Source organism: Thamnophis elegans, chromosome Z, assembly GCF_009769535.1.
Source record: "Thamnophis elegans isolate rThaEle1 chromosome Z, rThaEle1.pri, whole genome shotgun sequence".
Lineage (NCBI taxonomy): Eukaryota > Metazoa > Chordata > Lepidosauria > Squamata > Colubridae > Thamnophis > Thamnophis elegans.
The window spans coordinates 127,471,985-127,492,811 of record NC_045558.1 but is presented as its reverse complement, the minus strand read 5'-3'; the positions used below and the strand labels follow the sequence as shown (position 1 = coordinate 127,492,811).

The 20,827-nt window shown below is 40.2% G+C and overlaps 5 protein-coding genes across 5 annotated transcripts; all 5 read left to right on the top strand.

The window, feature by feature from the left end:
• Positions 1–1,181: 1,181 nt before the first annotated feature.
• Positions 1,182–3,094, top strand: LOC116521710 (olfactory receptor 477-like). The gene is made up of 2 exons (XM_032236370.1): positions 1,182–1,199; positions 2,144–3,094. Exons 1-2 carry the CDS (start codon positions 1,182–1,184, stop codon positions 3,092–3,094), a joined length of 969 nt encoding a protein of 322 aa, XP_032092261.1.
• A 4,209-nt stretch (positions 3,095–7,303) lies between these two features.
• Positions 7,304–8,221, top strand: LOC116521709 (olfactory receptor 477-like). The gene has a single exon (XM_032236369.1). The coding sequence runs from the start codon at positions 7,304–7,306 to the stop codon at positions 8,219–8,221; it is 918 nt and encodes a 305-aa protein (XP_032092260.1).
• Positions 8,222–9,158: 937 nt separating this feature from the next.
• On the top strand, positions 9,159–11,810 carry LOC116521708 (olfactory receptor 2J2-like). The gene is given in 3 exon segments (XM_032236368.1): positions 9,159–9,200; positions 10,997–11,424; positions 11,426–11,810. Coding segments are annotated over 3 exon segments (855 nt in total).
• Positions 11,811–13,754: 1,944 nt separating this feature from the next.
• Positions 13,755–18,378, top strand: LOC116521707 (olfactory receptor 477-like). Its single transcript, XM_032236367.1, has 3 exons — positions 13,755–13,817; positions 15,201–15,230; positions 17,428–18,378. Exons 1-3 carry the CDS (start codon positions 13,755–13,757, stop codon positions 18,376–18,378), a joined length of 1,044 nt encoding a protein of 347 aa, XP_032092258.1.
• A 1,046-nt stretch (positions 18,379–19,424) lies between these two features.
• On the top strand, positions 19,425–20,015 carry LOC116521706 (olfactory receptor 5R1-like). The gene has a single exon (XM_032236365.1). It carries the CDS (start codon positions 19,425–19,427, stop codon positions 20,013–20,015), a length of 591 nt encoding a protein of 196 aa, XP_032092256.1.
• Positions 20,016–20,827: the final 812 nt, after the last annotated feature.

Genomic DNA, 20,827 nt, shown 5'->3' with positions numbered 1-20,827 from the left:
CGGCCTGGAGCAAAGTGATATTGTGGTTGCGGAACATGCGGCTTCGCAGGTTGACATCGCGGACCCCGCAAACAAATTGTTCTACAAGATTTTCTTCTAAATTGGAGAAATCACATTGCGCGGCCACCGTGCGCAATGATTCGAGGAACTGGCTAATAGATTCATTCGTCTTTTGGACCCGGCGGCGGAATGCAAATCGGCGCGCGATCTTTGATGGGGTGGGGGCATAATGGTTTTTGAGTCTCGACATCAGTTCATCCCACCCCAGCTTGTATGCTGGCCTCGGGGTGGCCAGGGCTCTCGCAGAGGGGAACATTGCGGGTTCGCAGCATGAGAGGAAGAAGCTACATTTTTCTTCTTCGGTCTGTGCCTGGTTCTTTGATGCTATAAGGTAGCATTCAAACCTCTCCATAAATCCCTCCCAGGATTCTCCGGCAGATCCAAAGGGAGCGAACGGAGGGAGCGCTGAAGTCATCTTGGCACTGAGTTAGGTTGAGAGAGATAGGGAAGGGGAAAAAAATCTTTCTCCTGAGCAGCGTTCGTTGCCGGCCCTGACGCGGCGGCAGCTAGCTAATTCTTTTCTCTCTCTCTTGTTCACCCTAGCTTCGCGGGAATCGCCAATCCCACCTTCGTCGCCAGTATTGAAGACTAGAAAGAGGGACGCGACAGCCAGGGTCTCCGAACAAGAACTTCTTTATTTACAGAATATAACAACGGTGACAGCGATTCAAACAGGCGCTGTCCGCGCCAAGGTATTTATAGTGCAAGTAACAAAGTAACATAACCAATAGGGAGCCAGGACTAGGCAGTAACACACTGACAAGTCCCTCAGCCAATCAACAGGTCTTGTCGGCCAGCAACAGCTCCTGCTGCGTCCTGGCCAATCAGGAAGCAGCAGGCTGTTGCTAGCCTTGAGCAAGGTTCTGAACTAACTTACATATGTAACAGGAATCATGAATATGCAACACTCCTCAAGCAGGAGAACTTATACCATTCCAGACAAATGCTATCTAATTTCTTCTTTAAAACTTCTGGTTATGGAGGACTCACAATATCTCAAAACAGGCAGCTGTAGTGATTGTTATCACTAATAAAATCAAATGGCACAACTTTTGATGAAGTTTCTTTTTACAATTCTTTAAGTAAATTACACCCAAATAGATAAAAGGCATGAGAGTAGGATGCAAGAAAAGCTACATGTAAGTAAGAAATAGTATGCCATTTTTCTCATTTCTCAGCCAGCTAGATTTAGTCACTTTTCTTGAATTTTCCTTCAAATTTTTATTTCTGCTTTAGACATGAAAGCCAGCCGGATGACTGGAACAATAACTTGCTCTCCTCCAAAATCATCTCACAGGGGTGTTGTTGTGGGGAATATAAGAGAAGGAAGAAGTATTAGATAAGATTGCTGAACTGAATTATTTGTAAAAAATAAAAATAAAGTTGGGATATAAATAAATAAAATATCTCATTAAAAATGCTTGAGAAATTTCACTGGCATGGTGATTTTATATGGAGATAAAAGTACCCATATCACTTATTTGTCTAATTTTTGTATCAAATGTCACATAGTATAAAAGGTAAGTGCTCCCCTCACACATATGGGCTAGTTGTTCCTGATTCTAAGGGGCTCATCTCTGTTTCAAAGCCAAAGAGCCAGCGCTATCCAAAGACATCTCCGTGGTTATGTGGCCGCCATGACTCACTCTGTTACGCGGCACTAGGGATTTGAACTGCCGAACTGCTGACCTTTCCGATCAACAAGCTCAGCATCTTAGCCACTTAGCCACTATGTCCCTTATGGTGATTTTACACTGAGATAAAAATACCCATGTCACTTATTTGTCTAATTTTTGCATCAAATGTCATATAGTGTAGTAATATATTATTTCTATAATATATGGAAATCATAATTATACATAGAGAATATTAGTTCTCTATGTATAATTTTGTTAAAAGAACTTGCTCCCCAGAAAGATTCCCGATTAAAGGAACTCCTAAAAGTCAGAGACAGAGTGGCATGACTATTTAGCCTTGATTATTGCCTACATTGGTCTTCTATGGTATCCAATTTTTTAAAAAAAGAATTGTTTATTTTTTAGGGATTTTTCACTATCTTTCAAAAACTTCTTTTATCTTACAGATAGTAAGCCAGATGGGAACTGAGAATTTAACCTCTGTTAAAGAATTCATGTTGGTGGGACTCACAAGTCATCGAGGGACCCAGCTTCTGCTCTTTGGGGTGCTCCTCCTGATCTACTTGCTTATCCTTTTTGACAACCTGCTGATCATCACTTTGGTGTGGGCTGATTCCCAGCTACATACACCCATGTACTTTTTCCTTAGCAATCTTGCTGTGATGGAGATTGGGTTGGTCACCAGCACGCTGCCTCAGATGTTGGCCCATCTGATCACTGGGAGCGGAATCCTCTCCTTAACGCGTTGCATGCTCCAAGGTTATATTGCCTTGAACATCGGCAGTGCTGAAAGTTTGCTGTTGGGTGTCATGGCCTATGACCGTTACTTGGCCATCTGCTCTCCCTTGTTGTATGCTACAGCCATGAGCAAGTTCCACCAGGTCCTGCTTGTAGGCACATGCTGGATCACTGGCTGTGCATTTTCCATGATTTATGTCGTCAGTACTTTTCGTCATTCTTTCTGTGGTCCTAACCTCATTAACCACTTTGTATGTGAGATGCCTGTTGTGCTGAAGCTTGCATGTGATGACATAAAAATGACTAAAGCCATTGTCTCTGGTCTATCAGCCTTCATGGTTTTCATTCCCCTTTCAGTTATCTTGTCTTCCTATGGATTCATTCTGCATTCTATATTGCACATGCGGTCAACTGCAGGAAGGAGTAAGGCCTTCTCCACTTGTGGGTCCCACCTTACCGTTGTCATCTTGTTCTATGGCACCGTTATTTCTATGTACATTATCCCCCACCCAGACTCAGGTCCTTCTCACAACAAGGAAATGACCATCTGTTACTTCGTAGTTACTCCCCTGCTTAACCCTGTCATATATACCTTGCGGAACAAGGAGATTCATTCAGCAGTGATCAAGATGGCGAGAAGATGGGGCTTAGAGCAATGAATATGACTATTGACATCTTGCTGGGCTGGTTTTTGGTTGTGTTTTGTTTCAACTGAGGGAGGATGACTATAAACATAATACCAGGCAGTTGTAACTGTTTCTGCTCTTTTATAAGGATGATGTGGCAGAAAAGCAGGCAGGAGAATGGCATGGAATGGAATGGAGTAGAACAGAACCTAATAGAGTAGAGTAGAGTAGAGTAGAGTAGGGTAGGGTGGGGTGGGGTGGGGTGGGGTGGGGTGGGGTGGAGAGGGGTGGGTGAGATGGGTTAGAGGTAGAGGTAGAAGTAGAGGGAGAGGGAGAGGGAAGAGGGAAGAATGGAATGGAGTGGGGTAGGGTAGGGTAGGTTAGAGTAGAGTAGAGTAGAATTGAATTGAATTGAATAACAGAATCGGAAGGGACCTTGGACATCATCTATTCCAACTCCCTGCTTAGGTAGGAAACCCTACACCACTTCAGACAAATAGTTATCCAACATCTTCTTTAAAATTTCCAGTGTTGGAGCATTCACAACGTCTGAAGTCAAGTTGTTCCACTGATTAATTCTTCTGTCAGGAAATTCCTCCTTAATTCTAGGTTGCTTCTCTCCTTTACTAGTTTCCATCCATTGCTTCTTGTCCTGCCCTCAGGTGCTTTGGAGAATAGCTTGATTCCCTTTTCTTTGTGGCAACCCCTGAGATATTGGAAGACTTATATCATGCCACTCCTAGTCCTTCTTTTCATTAAACTAGACATACCCAATTCCAGCAACCATTCTTTATATGTTTTAGCCTCCAGGCATTTGATCATCTTAGCTGCTCTTCTCTGAACTTTTTCCATAGTCTCAACATCTTATTTTTTGTAGTATGGTGACCAAAATTGGTTGAAGTATTCCAGGTGGTCTTACTACGGTTTTATTTAAGCGATATATGTGGCACTTATTGGCAAAACATGAACATATCCCAAGAAAACAAGAACACGTGAGAAAGAAACTCAAGATTGGCCTGTCATGATACTTTTTGGTATGAGAGAAAAAAAGGGGAAATACTGTCAAGTTTTCAAGATATACACACCTGTATCACTAAAGTAGAGCTCTAATATTTCTTGTAAACTCCATTCCTAAATTTGTCCTCGTCAAAGGACTGACAACGAGATGTGGCAAAATGATTTTTGTGCATTTCAGTAAGTCTTTATTCCTGGTGATTACATGAATAGTTTTCCTAGCAATATTTTTCATCAATGGTTGTCATTGCCTTTTTCCTAGGACTGAGAGAGAGTAAGTGTTCCAAATCATCCAGCTAGCTTCATGCTAAAGATGAACTAGAACTCACACTCTCCCAGTTTCTAGCCTGATGCCTTAATCAATACACCTAACTGGTTCTTGATGAAATGATAAATTTGTCCATTATTTGTACAATTCAAGTAAAGAGTCATTTGGACACTTTATTTTACTACTGCTTCTGTGGGTGTGGCTTTGTGGGCATGACTTTTGGGCATGGCAGGGCAAGGATATTGCAAAATCCCCATTCTCTCCCCACCCCACTAATCTGCTGTCCAGCTCGATTCTCCTGTTCAAGGCAACAAAAGAAGATCAGGAGGCTGGGAGGCAGTGGGGGAAGGGCCAGCCTATTTGCCAGTTCTCCGAACTACTCAAAATTTCTGCTATGGTTCTCCTGAACCTGTCAGAGCTGGCTGAATACCACCTCTGGAGGACAGGTAGAAAACTAAGAAAGGAGGGAGAAACCAGAAGGTCACCACGAAACCAGAAGGGTCTGATGAGTCCCATGAAAATCCAACTAGACAAACTGCTGTCGGGGAGTGGGGAGAGCTTCAGACTGGAACCATCTTGAAGGGACGGGGAAGATGGAGAGACATCTCAGACAACCAAGAGGAATTGTCAAGTTCCTCGGTAGGTTAGAGAAAAGTTCTCCAAACTGGCAGTGAGGGTGGCAACCATATTCAAATGATCGCTTTAAAGCTGGGGCAACCAGATTAAGCTTTTTGAGTGTTGTCGGAACAGAATGTCAGAACTGATTGAGTGATTGGCCAACTCATAGGTAAGAAGATACTTTAAATTTGAATGGGAAACTTTGAATTGAATTTGTTCTTTTCTCCCTCTCTCTTTCTCCCTTTTTTATTCATGATTTACTTTCCTTTGGTTTATTACTACTTTGCTGATTTTTGCATAACATAATAGTGCTTAACCTGAAAGGGAATACTGTGGTGGATATTTATTTATGTATACTAGAGATAGTATATCAGATACCCCTGAGAGATAAGCCGTTGCACATGTATAATGATCTACAGAAAAGTCCAACAGGGAGTGTATCATTCTCAAGGGAGCAGGTTGATATCCTTTTTATTTCCTTAGGAAAATTTCAAACCTTCTCTACATCATGATGTGAAAGACAGAGTGCTACTCAGATAGATTACTAGCTGAAGTCTCCAGGTGAGTTGGATAAATCCTAGAGAAAGATTTAAAATTTTGGGGATGGAGCAATTGTTAAAGTGGTTGAGTAATTAGAACATAGTGCAAATGCCTACTTTGAGACTTCAATTATAATATTCATTGAGTAGTTTCACCACTTGCAACAACATTATTTACAGATGTTGGAATTGTTTTCTGTCTAATGTTCTAGTGTTCCAACCAGGAGCACATTTTTCCATAGTTTACCTTTCCATCTCATAGGTGGTTGATCATGTGGTATATGAAGTTATAATATGCCATGTTTCAGGCCCATATATTGTCATGCATGTGAATGTCCCAATGTCCCATTCATATTTCTGTTTTTTTTTTTTTTTTTTTTTTGGCTTTGATAATCTTTTAACATTAGTTCTGCAACAAATTTCTGAATTAGTTCTGCAATACATTTCTGAATTTTGGGTTTGGTTTACAGATCTCCATCATATGGCATGCGACTTCGTTCAGAAGTCCCTTAGTATCTTCATTTAATGATCCTCAGACATTTATCTGGTAGTTGTTGGTTTTGATACAAATCCACATCTCTTCATATCTCAAAAATGAGGATCTACCATATATTTTGTGAAATATTTTTTAAAAGGCAGGCTAGAATATTTCCTAAAAGGAGAAATGGGGAAAAAAACTTAAGGGAGGGAGAAACCAATGTCCCTGCCCCCAAGCAGAAACTGAGTAGGTTCGCTTTTAGAAATGCAGATTTGATAGTCCATTCAGAAAAATTGGGTCAGTCAGGAAACTCAAAATAAGCAATTAGTAAGCCAAAAGGGTTGAGTGGATTAGCTCAGAGAAGCACCTAGGATTCACATTTGCATTATTGGAGAACAGACAAACCAGCCTATAGAGACATTGCAGTTTAAGTAGGCTTTTACTTTCATAGAAATAGAGGTATTAGAGTCCATCAAACAGTCCAAGTCATACACAGATAAGACAGTCAGTCATCAATGTCTTTCAGTTAAGGGATAATCCAAATAACATGGTCCATAATCATACAAACAGTTCAGTACTCAAAGTTTGCTAGCAGTTGCAAAACCTATAATAGCTTGCGGCACTTTCTAACAGCCAGCTTCCAAAACACTCAGATCAGCCCAGCATCTAACAAACAGACAGAGAGCTAACAGTGATTCTGATTCCCTCTTATGGCCGATTGAGGAAACAGCAACCAATCACATTTTACAGTATGATTTAAAGAAACAGGTACAGCATTGCTATATGATTTATATATTGCTAACCCAACCGTTAGATTATATTCCTAACAAAAACAATATAAATTGAAAGATACAAGCAACATGGTTATAATAATAAGTTGGAAGAGATAGATACTAGTAAGGAAGAGAAGAATAATAGTAATACAGTCTTATTACTGACCAATGCCATTTCAATGCTATGCCCTGCCCTAAATCCAGACTGTAACGGTTCCAGATAATCCACTTCATCCTCTTTGTAGCTGTGTGCCAACAAGCCTCCCAACTACTTTCCCATATCCATCCAAGATGTAACCAAATTTAAGTTGCCTTAGCTTTTGAGTTAAGACAAGAATATCCAGGGATTGAACCTGCCATTGTGGAAATGGTTATCCTTGAAATAAAATTGCTGGAGTCCATCTTATAACTCTACCTTGAGATATAAGAGTGGGTTACAATTGGTATCTTTTGAGAGTAATTTGGTCTTTTGTAAAAAAAAAAATGCTAGTCTTTTTTCCAAGGAATCTAAAATTTTGCTTCATTTTCTCTTCTTTACAACAGGAGGCCAGGATGGAAGCTGAGAATGTCACCTCTGTTAAGGAGTTCATCTTACTTGGACTAACCAACCGAAGAAAAATCCAGCTTTTCCTTTTTGTGATCATTCTCCTTGTCTACATGCTTACAGTTTTGGGGAATCTCCTGATCATCATCGTAGTGCAGATTGACATTCAACTCCACATTCCCATGTACTATTTTCTCTCACATTTTGCAGGGATAGAAATATGTTATGTCACCAGCACCATGCCCCTCATGTTAACCCATCTCTTGACTGGAAATGGGGTCATCTCTTTTGCACTCTGCATCATCCAGATGTATGTCGCATTGACCATGGGGAGCATGGAATCCTTCCTCTTGAGTGTCATGGCCTATGACCGCTACTTGGCCATCTGCTGTCCACTAATTTATGCTACTGCCATGTGCAAGCAAAACCAGTGGCACTTTGCTTTATCCTGCTGGGTAATTGCTCCTGTGCTCTCCGCCATCTGTGTTATCTCTCTTGCTGGCCAAACTTATTGTGGTCCCAACCAGATCAACCACTTCATATGTGAGATGCCAGTGGTGATGAAACTTGCATGTAGTGATACACATATAGTCAAGCTTGTGAATTTAGCTATAGGAGCATTAGGCATTCTGGTTCCTCTATCGGTCATTCTGACCACCTATGGGTGTATACTTTACTCGGTCTCACATATGAAGTCAAACATTGGACTGCACAAGGCTTTCTCTACCTGTGGTTCCCATTTGATTGTGGTTGTTTTGTTTTATGGGACGATTATCTGTATGTATATGATTCCAAAGTCAGCATCATCTCTTGATCATGATAAACAAATTGCAGTCTTCTATGTTGTGGTCACCCCTCTGCTCAACCCCATTATTTATACCTTGAGGAATAAGAGCATACATAGGGCAGCATCTAAAATATTGTGAAGAGTTGCTTTATAAAAACAAGCAAATACCCCAAATAAGGTTTCTATTAGGCCATTTATTAGGCTGTTGCTTAATGCGCTAACTAATGGTATCACTGTTTTTGAATTGTGGTGTTAGAGAAGACACAAATCTTTTGTTTGTGGCTTGTGTATTTTAACTAAGGACTATCTAAGTGTACAAGGGACGTGGCGGCTTAGTGGCTAAGACACTGAGCTTGTCGATCAGAAAGGTTGGCAGTTTGGTGGTTTGAATACCTAGCGCCATGTAATTGAGTGAACTTCTGTTACTTGTCCCAGCTTCTGCCAACCTAGCAGTTGGAGGGATATAGGGAAAAGATGGTAGAAAAAGTTTTAAAGAATCCTTTAAAAGATCTCAAACAAAATCCATTGCATCAACACCAAGAATTTAATCTGAAATCTCTTCGAATTTCATTATATCTATCAGTCCAAAATCTTCTGCCACCAATTTCTTCCTCCAAATTATTACAAGGACATGGCATGGTAGAGTTCCTGACCTTTTTATTTAGATATTTCATTATATTTTCAGTATATTTCATTATTATAGTTCTTTGAAAATATTCCACTAATGTCTCAAATTGTTTTGCCATATTATGTACCAAGTTGTTGGCTGTTATAACTGGAATCATTGTGGGATCCTTCTGGTTTACTGAGAAAGATCTTAATGATTCTTAAAGCTAAGATTTCAATGGCTCATTTGGAATTTATTTATGAGGAAAATAATTTTTAAAGGATGAAATATTTTGACTTGGGAGAGTAGTCTTAGAATTTAACTTTAATACTGGCATATTCTACCTTATGTATTTCTTGGTGGAGATAAATGCAGATACATTTGCTAAGGCAAACCATGGAGATGTATTTATTTTTATTTTATTTATTTAGTTTGTCAAACGTATGAGATAACAGGTATAATTATAAACATGAAATGGGTACCAATAAATGGGGACTATAGGACAGAGACGGTAGGCATGCTGGTGCGCTTATACATGGCCCCTACAGACCTCTTAGGAAAGGGATGAGGTCCACACTAGACAGTTTAAGGTTAAAGTTACGGGAGTTTGAGGATGTAGCAACAGATTCAGGTAGAGCATTCCAGGCATTGACCACTCTGTTGCTGAAGTCATATTTTTTGCAATCGAGTTTGGAGAGGTTTACCTTTAGTTTGTATCTATTGTTTGCCCATGTATGATTGAGGTTGAAGTAGTCATTGACAGGTAGGACATTGTAGCAGACAATTTTCTGTACTACGCTTAGGTGAGACCTTAGTTGGCATAGTTCTAGGTTGTCCAAGGCCAAAATTTTGAGCCTGGTGGCATAAGGTATTCTGTTGTGAGCAGAGGAGTGGAGGACTCGTGAAATACCTCTGGACTCACTCGATTGTATTAATGTCTGATATACAGTGTGGATTTCAGGCAGACTAGATGTATTCGAGAATTGGTCTGGCAAAGGTTTTGTATGCCCTAGTTTGCAGTGCAATGTTACCGGAGAAGAAGGTTCGCAAAATTAGGTTAACAACTCTTAATGCCTTTTTTGCAATGCTGTTACAGTGAGCTCTGGGGCTTAATTGGTTTTTCCTTTTTTACCTCAGAAAGTGCCTAGAATGATTGCTATTTTCTTAGCTTCCCTTGACATTGGTAATTTGTCTGGGATTCATATTCAAGTAATATTTAGGTTATATTTGAGTATAATCTTTGGGTACTTTTACCTCTAGTTTCTTTCATGTTGGGGTCCAAGTTGAGCTAGTTAATCTGACTATGGAACTATTTTAAGGCTATTGTTAAAGTTGCTATAAATCATGAAATACTGAATCAGTGCTAATTTCTCTCCAGTCAACAGCTATTTCAGAAATTACAAAAAAATTAGTTAAAAGCAGATTAGAACTAAATGTTATTATGACCCATTCAAAAATTATTTGATTGCCCAAATTGTGTGCCTATCTGTCTGTGTTTCTTGTTTGCAATGATTTAAAACTAGTATGTGGCAATTTATCATCCTGATAGAACTTTAGGCATTCCTGATTAAATTTAATCAACAATAGATGTATGTGATATCTTCAGCTCCTGTACAAAAATGGTAGGATAGGTAATTAAAAATATCAAGTTATGGATTTTTCAGGCACCGAGTTCATACAATCCTGGAAATAAACCCAATTTGCCACTGTGGGTTGTTAACAAGCATTACTTTTTAGAATTCAAATTTATTGTTTTTGCTTGTTCTGTTTACAAAGGGTCAGGGAAGATATCAAACACTCTGGTCAATATTTTTGGGGGAATTCTTCTGTTTTCAGAATAATTTTCCAGGCTCCCCCTTTCCTCTTCCTTTTTCTTTTTAAAAAATTGATGCATTGTGCTGATTAATTTTTAAGTCCCATAATCTCACTAAAATGTTTGTACTGTGGATATTTATAATTTGTTAAGGAGAAAGAATAAAGATAAATAAATTAAATTTCCCAATGAGGCTGTGCCAATCATCTGAAATGTTTGAGCTTGTAGAAATTAGCTTATAATGATTATGGCTTTCTTGAGATTACACTCTGTAACTTTCTTTCTTTCTTTCTTTTCTTTCTTTTTTTCTTTCTCTTACTCTCTCTTCCCCACTCTTTCTTGCTCTTTCTTTCTGCCTCATTTCCAGGAAATTTCATTATCTTTCACTAATTTCCTTTCATTTCAGGCAAGATTATGCCAAGATAGCGAGTGAGAATTTCACCTCCATTAAGGAATTCATCTTATTGGGACTCACCAGCCACCGAAGAACGTAGCTTTTTCTCTTTGGGATCATCCTCATCATCTACTTGCTTACAATTTTTGGGAACCTGCTAATCATCATCTTGGTGCAGGCTGATTTTCGACTCCACACTCCCATGTACTTTTTTCTCAGCAACCTTTCAGGCATGGAAATTGGCTATGTTACCAGCACTTTGCCCCAGATGTTAGGTCAACTTTTGACTGGAGATGGAGCCATTTCCTTAGCACGATGTGTGACACAGAGTTACATTGCTCTGACCATGGGTAGCACAGAATGCTTGTTGTTGGGAGTCATGGCTTATGACCGCTACATAGCCATCTGCCATCCACTGACATATGCCTCTTCCATGGATAGGATGCAACAGCGACTGCTTGCGGCATCCTGTTGGACCATAGGCTGCCTCTTCTCAGTTGTATATGTAGCTTTCATTTTTCACCATCCGTTCACTTGCATGTGATGACACCACTATAACTAAAGCTGTTGTTTTTGGTTTATCAGCATTTATTGTTCTGGTTCCCGTTTTAGTCATCCTCTCTTCCTATGGTCTAATTCTCTATTCCGTTTTGGACATGAGGTCAACTACCGGATGGCGTAAAGCTTTCTTCACCTGTGGCTCCCATCTTATGGTGGTCACCTTGTTCTATGGTACCGTTATCTCTATGTACATCATCCCCGATTCGGACACAGGTCAAGATCATGACAAGCAAATTGCAGTCTTTTATGTTGTAGTGACACCTCTTTTGAACCCCATTATTTATACCCTGAGAAACAAGGAAGTCCATAAAGCAGCACTCAAAATGTTGAAGGACTTTGGCTTTATAGCATGAACATTCTCATCTTGCTAAATAGATTTTTAGGATTGGGTGGGGTTGTTCATTTAAGGTGTTTTGAGTGTGTGTGTGTAACAGAGACAGACAGACAGAGACAGAGACAGACAGACAGACAGACAGAGACAGACAAAGGCAGAGAGAGAGAAAGAGAAAGAGAGACAGAGGGCAGACAGACAGACACAGACACACATGGAGACAGAGAGAGAGAGAAAGAGAGAGAGAGAGAAAGAGACACATACAGACACAGAGAGAGACAGAGACTATAGAGGCAGAGAGAAAGAGATAGATAGATAGATACAGAGAGACAGAAAGACAAACACAGACACACACACACAGAGAGAGATAAATTGCAGACTATGAATATTATAAGATGAATTACTAGTGATTTTAAATATGCTGGAAAATATTGGGAATATTGAGGAAAAATATAATGGAAGAAAACCCATATTTTACTAATCTTACTTCTAAGTAAAATTACAATGCAGAAAACACAACCCAAAAATTATTCAATCCATTGAGTCTGGGAAGAAAATTCCAGAACGTTTCTCCCATGACCCCACTTGTAACAGAGTGTGCCATCATCACAGAAAGAGAAAATCCTGGTTGGCTCCAGGTTGACTCAGCCTTCCATCCTTCCGAAGTTGGTAAAATGAAGATCCAGATTTCTGAGGGCAATTTGCTGACTCTGTAAACTGCTTAGAGAGGGCTGTAAAATCACAATGAAGTGGTATATAAGTCTAAGTGCTATGACTATTTGTACTAAAATATATTCAGTCCATTTATTATACTATGGCCGTGATGGTGAACCTATGGCACACATGCCACACGATGGCATGCGGAGCCATCTCTGTGGGCAAGTGAGCCATCACCCAGGTCAGCTCCTCTACACCTCCTGCTGGCCAGTTCTTTTTTGGGTCTCTTCTAGGGGATGCACACCAGTGGTGGGTTTTGGCAGGTATGCCCCGGTACGGGCATACCAGTTCCTGCTGGAAACAGCAGGTACCATTCCGGTATGGTGCTTCGGAGGGCCAACCTGCCTGCCTGTGTTCCTTAATCTGTATTTGACCCAACTGGGCCATCTGCGCATGCACACGGAGCGTACGGCACATGTGTGATGCTCTGTTGAGCAGCTGGAGCATCACAGGCAGTGGGTGTGCACATGCACCCAGCGCCCATGCACAAGGTGGATGCTCAGCCCCATCGCAGCATACCATATGCGACAGGATCCAGAACCCACCTCTGATGCGCACGCATGCTTGGAGGGTGGGGAGGAGACATGCATGGGGGGGTGGGGAATGCAATGCCTCCCCCGCATCCCATTTTTAGTTCCAGGAGCTTCAGGAAGGTCCCCCAATCCCCTGTTTTGGTGCTAGCAGGCCATAGTGTATTTTGACCCTGATTAGTAAATGGACTGAATATATTTTAGTACAAATAGCAGTAGCACTTAGACTTATATTCCACTTCATAGTGCTTTACAGTCCTCTATAAGAGTCATTATGTTGCCCTCAAAAACCCGAGTCTTCATTTAACCAACCTACCAGTTTTGGTCCCTGGAGGCTTCAGAGAGGCCTGCTAGCAACAAAATGGGAGCTGCGCATGCATGCGTAGGAAGGGGGCAACATGGGGGGGTCACCGTGCCTGTATGATTGGTGGGGCCTGCGGGGGAGCATTAGATTATGGGTGTTGGCACACTCGCATGGGCTTTTGGCACCTGAGGAAAAAAAGGTATGCCATTGCTGCATGATGGGATGGTCTTTACAGATAGTCTTTGGAATTAATGAGCCATGCTGGTCATTGTGGGTAACCATATAAACACATACAATTTTATGAACATTTTTGCGCAGTTGTTAAATGAATTCCATGGCCATTAAGCAATCCCTGCAGCCATTAACTGAACCAATGATTCACTATTAGCCATTTGCCATTGTCATAAAGTCAACAATGGCGGACTTTGGTGAATCCATCATCCTCAATTGGTGTGGGGTTTTTTGCCAAAAACTGGAAGTAAAAACCAGCAAAACCCTTCATAAATTGTAATTATGTGACTGTGGGGTGCTGCAAAAAGTTGTCAATGTGGGCTGGTTGCTGAGCACCCAAAATGTGATCACATGACCATTAGAACTTTGAATCCAGGTAATAATAAGAAATTCACAAGAAAGGTTGAATGCCAAAGAATGGAGGCCTTTGAACTCTGGTGCTGAAGAAAACTCCTGTGAGTCCCTTGGACTGCAAGGCGATCACACCGGTCAGTCCTGGAGGAGATCAACCCTGACTGCTTTTTAGGAGGTCAGATCCTGAAGATGAAACTCATATACTTTAGCCACTGAATGAGAAGGAAGGACTCACTGGAGAAGAGCATAATGCTGGGAAAGATGGAGGGCAAAAGAAGAAGGGGACGACGGAGAATGAGGTGGCTGGATGGAGTCAACAAAGAAGTAGGAGTGAGCTTAAATGGACTCCAGAGGATGGTAGAGGACAGGAATGCCTGGAAGAACATTGTCCATGGGGTTGCGATGGGTGGGACATGACTTCCCAACTAACAACAACACAAATAAGTAGCTCTGGGGAGGTCAGTCATAAATTTGAAAGATTGTTAAGCAACTGTCAAAAGTGAAAGACTGCCTTTGTTTTAATTATTCAAAGAACCCATCTTATTTGACTGTGTTAATCAAGTACTTCAGTTCTCAAGAGATTGAGATAAAAATGAATTATAATGAAGTAAAGCAAAGTTCCAGTGGAACTGAAATAACCTCCATGGAATACATTCATATCATTCTTATGATCTTTTGCAATCTTTTTCTCGTGCACAGCAAAGCAGCAAATGTCAATTTTGCGGGAAGATGAAAAAGCAAGGATAAGTGGGTTTGAATGTAACCTCATTTAGCGGTTACAAGGATCAAGACACAATAACTTACTGATTTACTGAAAATATACTTTGCACCAAAAAGAAGAGTTGATATCATCAAAAGCCTTCAGTAAATTCTATGGAACAGCATCCCCCTGAGGATTTGGGAAGGTCATTCAGATAGTTTGTCTAACCTGGGTGACTCTTTGTTTTGATTTAATCTAAGGCAATTCCCAGTTTCAAAAACTTACTAATAAAATCATGTGTTCTCATTCTTCAGCCTACTACCTTTTGAATGATAACTCTGAAATTAAGGAGTCGAAAGTAATTGGCACAGGAAAGAAAATAATAGAATAGTAATTAGAATTTCTCTGTGCTTTATTCAGCTAAGTATTTTCTGTTAGTTGCTAGTCATTACATTAACCGGCTCGGTGCACAGAGAATCTTTTCAAGCATCTGAAGAACATATTACAGAACATCTAAGAATCTTCCCTTGAAAAGCAATTGGATTTCCAAGTTGCTTCTCACTGTTGCCTCAACAGATGCTGGTGGTGTTTAAGAGGTACAGAAAGGTAAGACATTTCACCATTTGAAAGTCTGTTGATAGAATCTGATTTTGTTAGGAAGGAGAACGTGAGGGAAGATGTTGCTTTTAATTAGGTGGAAAATCATTGCTACCTCTGAAAGAACTAAGCATTATGGTCAAAAGCCTGAATGACTGATGCCGTAATCAGCTATGTGCCATGTGTTCAAAGTGGTGGTAAGTGGATGCAATCTTAGCATGGTATGGCAATATTGGTAAGAATGTAATGGAATAGAATGGAATAGAATGGAATGGAATAGAATAGAATAGAATAGAATAGAATTCTTTATTGGCCAAGTGTGATTGGACACAAATGGAATTTGTCTTTGGTGCAGATGCTCTCAGTGTACATAAGGAGAATTAAATACATTCATCAAGAATAAAAAGATACAACACTTAGTGATAGTCAAGGTTACTAATAAGCTAACAAATCATACTAGGAAACAAATAAAAGCAATATAAATTGAAAGATACAAGCAACATGGAAGCTGCCATTACACTAAGCTAAGTGGGATAAGATTTGTGGTCTACAAAATTTGTGCTCTTGTGCTTCAATGCAAGACTCCTATAGGGACTTATCCTAGCACGATAGTTCAGGTTTTATTGTATTTGCATCTACAGCAAAGTACAAGGCACACATGGTATAATCTGGTCATAATGTTTCCATTTTTTTCATGATGATTGATATCTCTGCAGTGGATGTCCAGAAATTCAGGCTTCTGGTTTCTATAGTTGAAGAATGAGAAGCCCAGAATTCCCTGCAGTGTTTGAAGGGATCTGTAAGAATTAAGCAGCTTTAATCTTGGCAATGCAACTGGATGTGTTGAGTGAAGATGATGCTTTTATAGAATACAGAATAATAGAAAGATCTTGGAGGTCTCCTGGTCTGACCTTCTCCTCAAGCAGGAGAACTTATACCATTCCAGACAAATGCTATCTAATTTCTTCTTTAAAACCTCTGGTGATGGAGGACTCACAATATCTCAAAACAGGCAGCTGTAGTGATTGTTATCACTAATAAAATCAAATGGCATAACTTTTGATGAAGTTTCTTTTTACAATTCTTTAAGTAAATTACACCCAAATAGATAACAGGCATGAGAGTAGAATGCAAGAAAAGCTACATGTGAGTAAGAAATAGTATGCCATTTTCCTCATTTCTCAGCCAGCTAGATTTAGTCACTTTTCTTGAATTTTCCTTCACATTTTTATTTCTGCTTTAGACATGAAAGCCAGCCGGATGACTGGAACAATCACTTGCTCTCCTCCAAAATCATCTCACAGGGGTGTTGTCGTGGGGAATATAAGAGAACGAAGAAGTATTAGATAAGATTGCTGAACTGAATTATGTTTAAAAAAAATAAATTTGGGATATAAATAAAAATATATCTCATTAAAAATGCTTGAGAAATTCCACTGGGATGGTGATTTTACATGGAAATAAAAGTACCCATGACACTTATTTGTATAATTTTTGTATTCAATGTCATATAGTATAAAAGGTAAGTGCTCCCCTCACACATATGGGCTAGTGTTCCTGACTCTAAGGGGCGATGCTCATCTCTGTTTCAAAGCCAAAGAGCCAGCGCTGTCCAAAGACGTCTCTGTGGTTATTGACTAAACATCAAAGGAGCACGCAGCATTGTTACCTTCCCACCGAAAGTGGTTCTTATTTTTCTACTTGCATTTTTACATGCTTTTGAACTGCTACATTGGCAGAAGCTGGGACAAATAATGAGACTCACTCTGTTACGCGGCACTAGGGATTTAAACTGCCAAACTGCTGACCTTTCTGATCAACAAGCTCAGTGTCTTAGCCACTGAGCCACTATGTCCCTTATGGTGATTTTACATGGAGATAAAAATACCCATGTCACTTATTTGTCTAATTTTTGCATCAAATGTCATATAGTGTAGTAATATATTATTTCCATAATATATGGAAATCATAATTATACATAGAGAATATTAGTTCTCTATGTATAATTTTGTTAAAAGAACTTGCTCCCCAGAAAGATTCCCGATTAAAGGAACTCCTAAAAGTCAGAGACAGAGTGGCATGACTATTTAGCCTTGATTATTGCCTACATTGGTCTTCTATGGATATCCTATTTTATTTTAAAAAAAGAATTGTTTAATTTTCAGGGATTTTTCACTATCTTTCAACAACTTCTTTTATCTTACAGGTAGTAAGCCAGATGGGAACTGAGAATTTGACCTTTGTTAAAGAATTCATGTTGGTGGGACTCACAAGTCATCGAGGGACCCAGCTTCTGCTCTTTGGGGTGCTCCTCCTGATCTACTTGCTTATCCTTTTTGACAACCTGCTGATCATCACTTTGGTGTGGGCTGATTCCCAGCTACATACACCTATGTACTTTTTCCTTAGCAATCTTGCTGTGATGGAGATTGGGTTGGTCACCAGCACGCTGCCTCAGATGTTGGCCCATCTGATCACTGGGAGTGGAATCCTCTCCTTAACGCGTTGCATGCTCCAAGGTTATATTGCCTTGAACATCGGCAGTGCTGAAAGTTTGCTGTTGGGTGTCATGGCCTATGACCGTTACTTGGCCATCTGCTCTCCCTTGTTGTATGCTACAGCCATGAGCAAGTTCCACCAGGTCCTGCTTGTTGGCACATGCTGGATCACTGGCTGTGCATTTTCCATGATTTATGTCATCAGTATTTTTCGTCATTCTTTCTGTGGTCCTAACCTCATTAACCATTTTGGGTGTGAGCTTCCTATTGTGCTGAAGCTTGCATGTGATGACATAAAAATGACTAAAGCCATTGTCTCTGGTCTATCAGCCTTCATGATTTTCATTCCCCTTTCAGTTATCTTGTCTTCCTATGGATTCATTCTGCATTCTATATTGCACATGCGGTCAACTGCAGGAAGGAGTAAGGCTTTCTCCACTTGTGGGTCCCACCTTACCGTTGTCATCTTGTTCTATGGCACTGTTATTTCTATGTACATTATCCCCCACCCAGACTCAGGTCCTTCTCACAACAAGGAAATGACCATCTGTTACCTAGTAGTTACTCCCCTGCTTAACCCCATCATATATACCTTGCGGAACAAGGAGATTCATTCAGCAGTGATCAAGATGGCGAGAAGATGGGGCTTAGAGCAATGAATATGACCATTGACATCTTGCTGGGCTGGTGTTTGGTTATGTTTTCTTTCAACTGAGGGAGGATAACTATAAACATAATACCAGGCAATTTTAACTGTTTCTGCTCTTTTGTAAGGATGATGCGGCAGAAAAGCAGGCAGGAGAATGGCATGGAATGGAATGGAGTAGAACAGAACCTAACAGAGTAGAGTAGAGTGGAGTAGAGTAGAGTAGGGTGGGGTGGAGAGGGGTGGGTGGGATGGATTAGAGGTAGAGGTAGAAGTAGAGGTAGGGGGCGAGTGAAGAGGGGAGAATGAAATGGAGTGGAGTAGGGTAGGGTAGGGTAGGGTAAAATAGGGTAGGATAGGCTAGAGTACAATAGAGTGGAGTGGAGTGGAGTGGAGTGGAGTGGAGTGGAGTGGAGTAGAGTAGAGTAGAGTAGAGTACAGTAGAATAGAATAGAATAGAATAGAATAGAATAGAATAGAATAGAATAGAATAGAATAGAATAGAATAGAATAGAATAGAATAGAATAGAATAGAATAACAGAATCGGAAGGGACCTTGGACATCATCTAGTCCAACTCCCTGCTTAGGCAGGAAACCCTACACAGACAAATCGTTATCGAACGTCTTCTTAAAAATTTCCAGTGTTGGAGCATTCACAACTTCTAGAGTTAAGTTGTTCCACTGATTAATTGTTCTGTCATTAAATTTATCCTTAGTTCTAGATTGTTTCTCTTCTTGACTAGTTTCCATCCATTACTTCTTGTCCTGTCCTCAGGTGCTTTGGAGAATAGCTTCTCCCTTTTCTTTGTGGCAGCCCCTGAGATATTGGAAGACTTCTATCATGTCCTAGTGCTTCTTTTCATTAAACTAGACATACCCAATTCCAGCAACCATTCTTTCTATGCCACATTCCACATTCCCATGTACTATTTTCGCTCACATTTTGCAGGGATAGAAATATGTTATGTCACCAGCACCATGCCCCTCATGTTAACCCATCTCTTGACTGGAAATGGGGTCATCTCTTTTGCACTCTGCATCATCCAGATGTATGTCGCATGGAGTCCTTCCTCTTGAGTGTCATGGCCTATGACTGCTACTTAGCCATCTGCCATCCTCTAATTTATGCTACTGCCATGAGCAAGCAAAACCGGTTGTACTTTGCTTTAGCCTGCTGGGTAATTGCTCCTGTGCTCTGCGCCATCTGTGTTATCTGTCTTGCTGGCCAAACTTACTGTGGTCCCAACCGGATAAACCACTTCATATGTGAGTTGCCAGTGGTGATGAAACTTGCATGTAGTGATACACATATAGTCAAGCTTGTGAATTTAGCTATAGGAGCATTAGGCATTCTGGTTCCTCTATCGGTCATTCTGACCACCTATGGGTGTATACTTTACTCGGTCTCACATATGAAGTCAAACGTTGGACTGCACAAGGCTTTCTCTACCTGTGGCTACCATTTGATTGTGGTTGTTTTGTTTTATGGGACGATTATCTGTATGTATATGATTCCAAAGTCAGCTTCATCTCTTGATCATGATAAACAAATTGCAGTCTTCTATGTTGTGGTCACCCCTCTGCTCAACCCCATTATTTATACCTTGAGGAATAAGAGCATACATAGGGCAGCATCTAAAATATTGTGAAGAGTTGCTTTATAAAAACAAGCAAATACCCCAAATAAGATTTCTATTAGGCCATTTATTAGGCTGTTGCTTAATGCGCTAACTAATGGTATCACTGTTTTTGAATTGTGGTGTTGGAGAAGACACAAATATTTTCTTTGTGGTTTGTGAATTTTAACTAAGGACTATCTAGGTGTACAAGGGACCTGGTGGCTCAGTAGCTAAGACACTGAGCTTGTCGATCAGAAAGGTCGGCAGTTTGGTGGTTCGAATCCCTAGCGCCATGTAATTGAGTGAACTCCCGTTATTTGTCCCAGCTTCTGCCAACCTAACAGATGGACGGATGTAAAAATGCAAGTAGAAAAATAGGAACCACCTTTGGTGGGAAGGTAACAATGTTCCGTGCACCTTCAGCATTTCCTCTAAGGAGAGTTTGTATGAAAAGCTACATATGTCTCCACTTGAAAGTCCATTCCATAAAAAATTCTTTACAAATGCTTCCAGAACTCTCTCTCCCTCACTCCCTCTCCCTCTCCCTCCTAATCCCTCTTTCCCCCTCACCGATGTAAATATTCATATGTTGAATTGAATTAATTGCTTCATTCATTTCATTTTCAGCTTTAATCCAGAAATAGTTTGACATTGCATTCGTCTTGGATTTTGCTTGACTAATGTCTCTTCCTCTTTGTTCAATGTTCAAATATTTGTCTGCCTTTCAATTAATTTTCCATATATGTTTGAAAAAATAAATAATAAGGCAAAAGTTTGTCTCTCCTTTCTTTTAACCTTTGTGAATGCATTGACATAAAGTTATTTTCTTTCAGTGAATATTT

Coding starts and splice junctions, on each gene's coding strand:
- LOC116521707 (XM_032236367.1), top strand. CDS start 13,755: ATGGCGGACTTTGGTGAATCCATCATCCTCAATTGGTGTGGGGTTTTT. Junction 13,818..15,200: donor TTTTTTGCCAAAAACTGGAA/GTAAAAACCAGC, acceptor TTGCCTCAACAG/ATGCTGGTGGTGTTTAAGAG. Junction 15,231..17,427: donor TGTTTAAGAGGTACAGAAAG/GTAAGACATTTC, acceptor TTTATCTTACAG/GTAGTAAGCCAGATGGGAAC.
- LOC116521709 (XM_032236369.1), top strand. CDS start 7,304: ATGGAAGCTGAGAATGTCACCTCTGTTAAGGAGTTCATCTTACTTGGA.
- LOC116521706 (XM_032236365.1), top strand. CDS start 19,425: ATGGAGTCCTTCCTCTTGAGTGTCATGGCCTATGACTGCTACTTAGCC.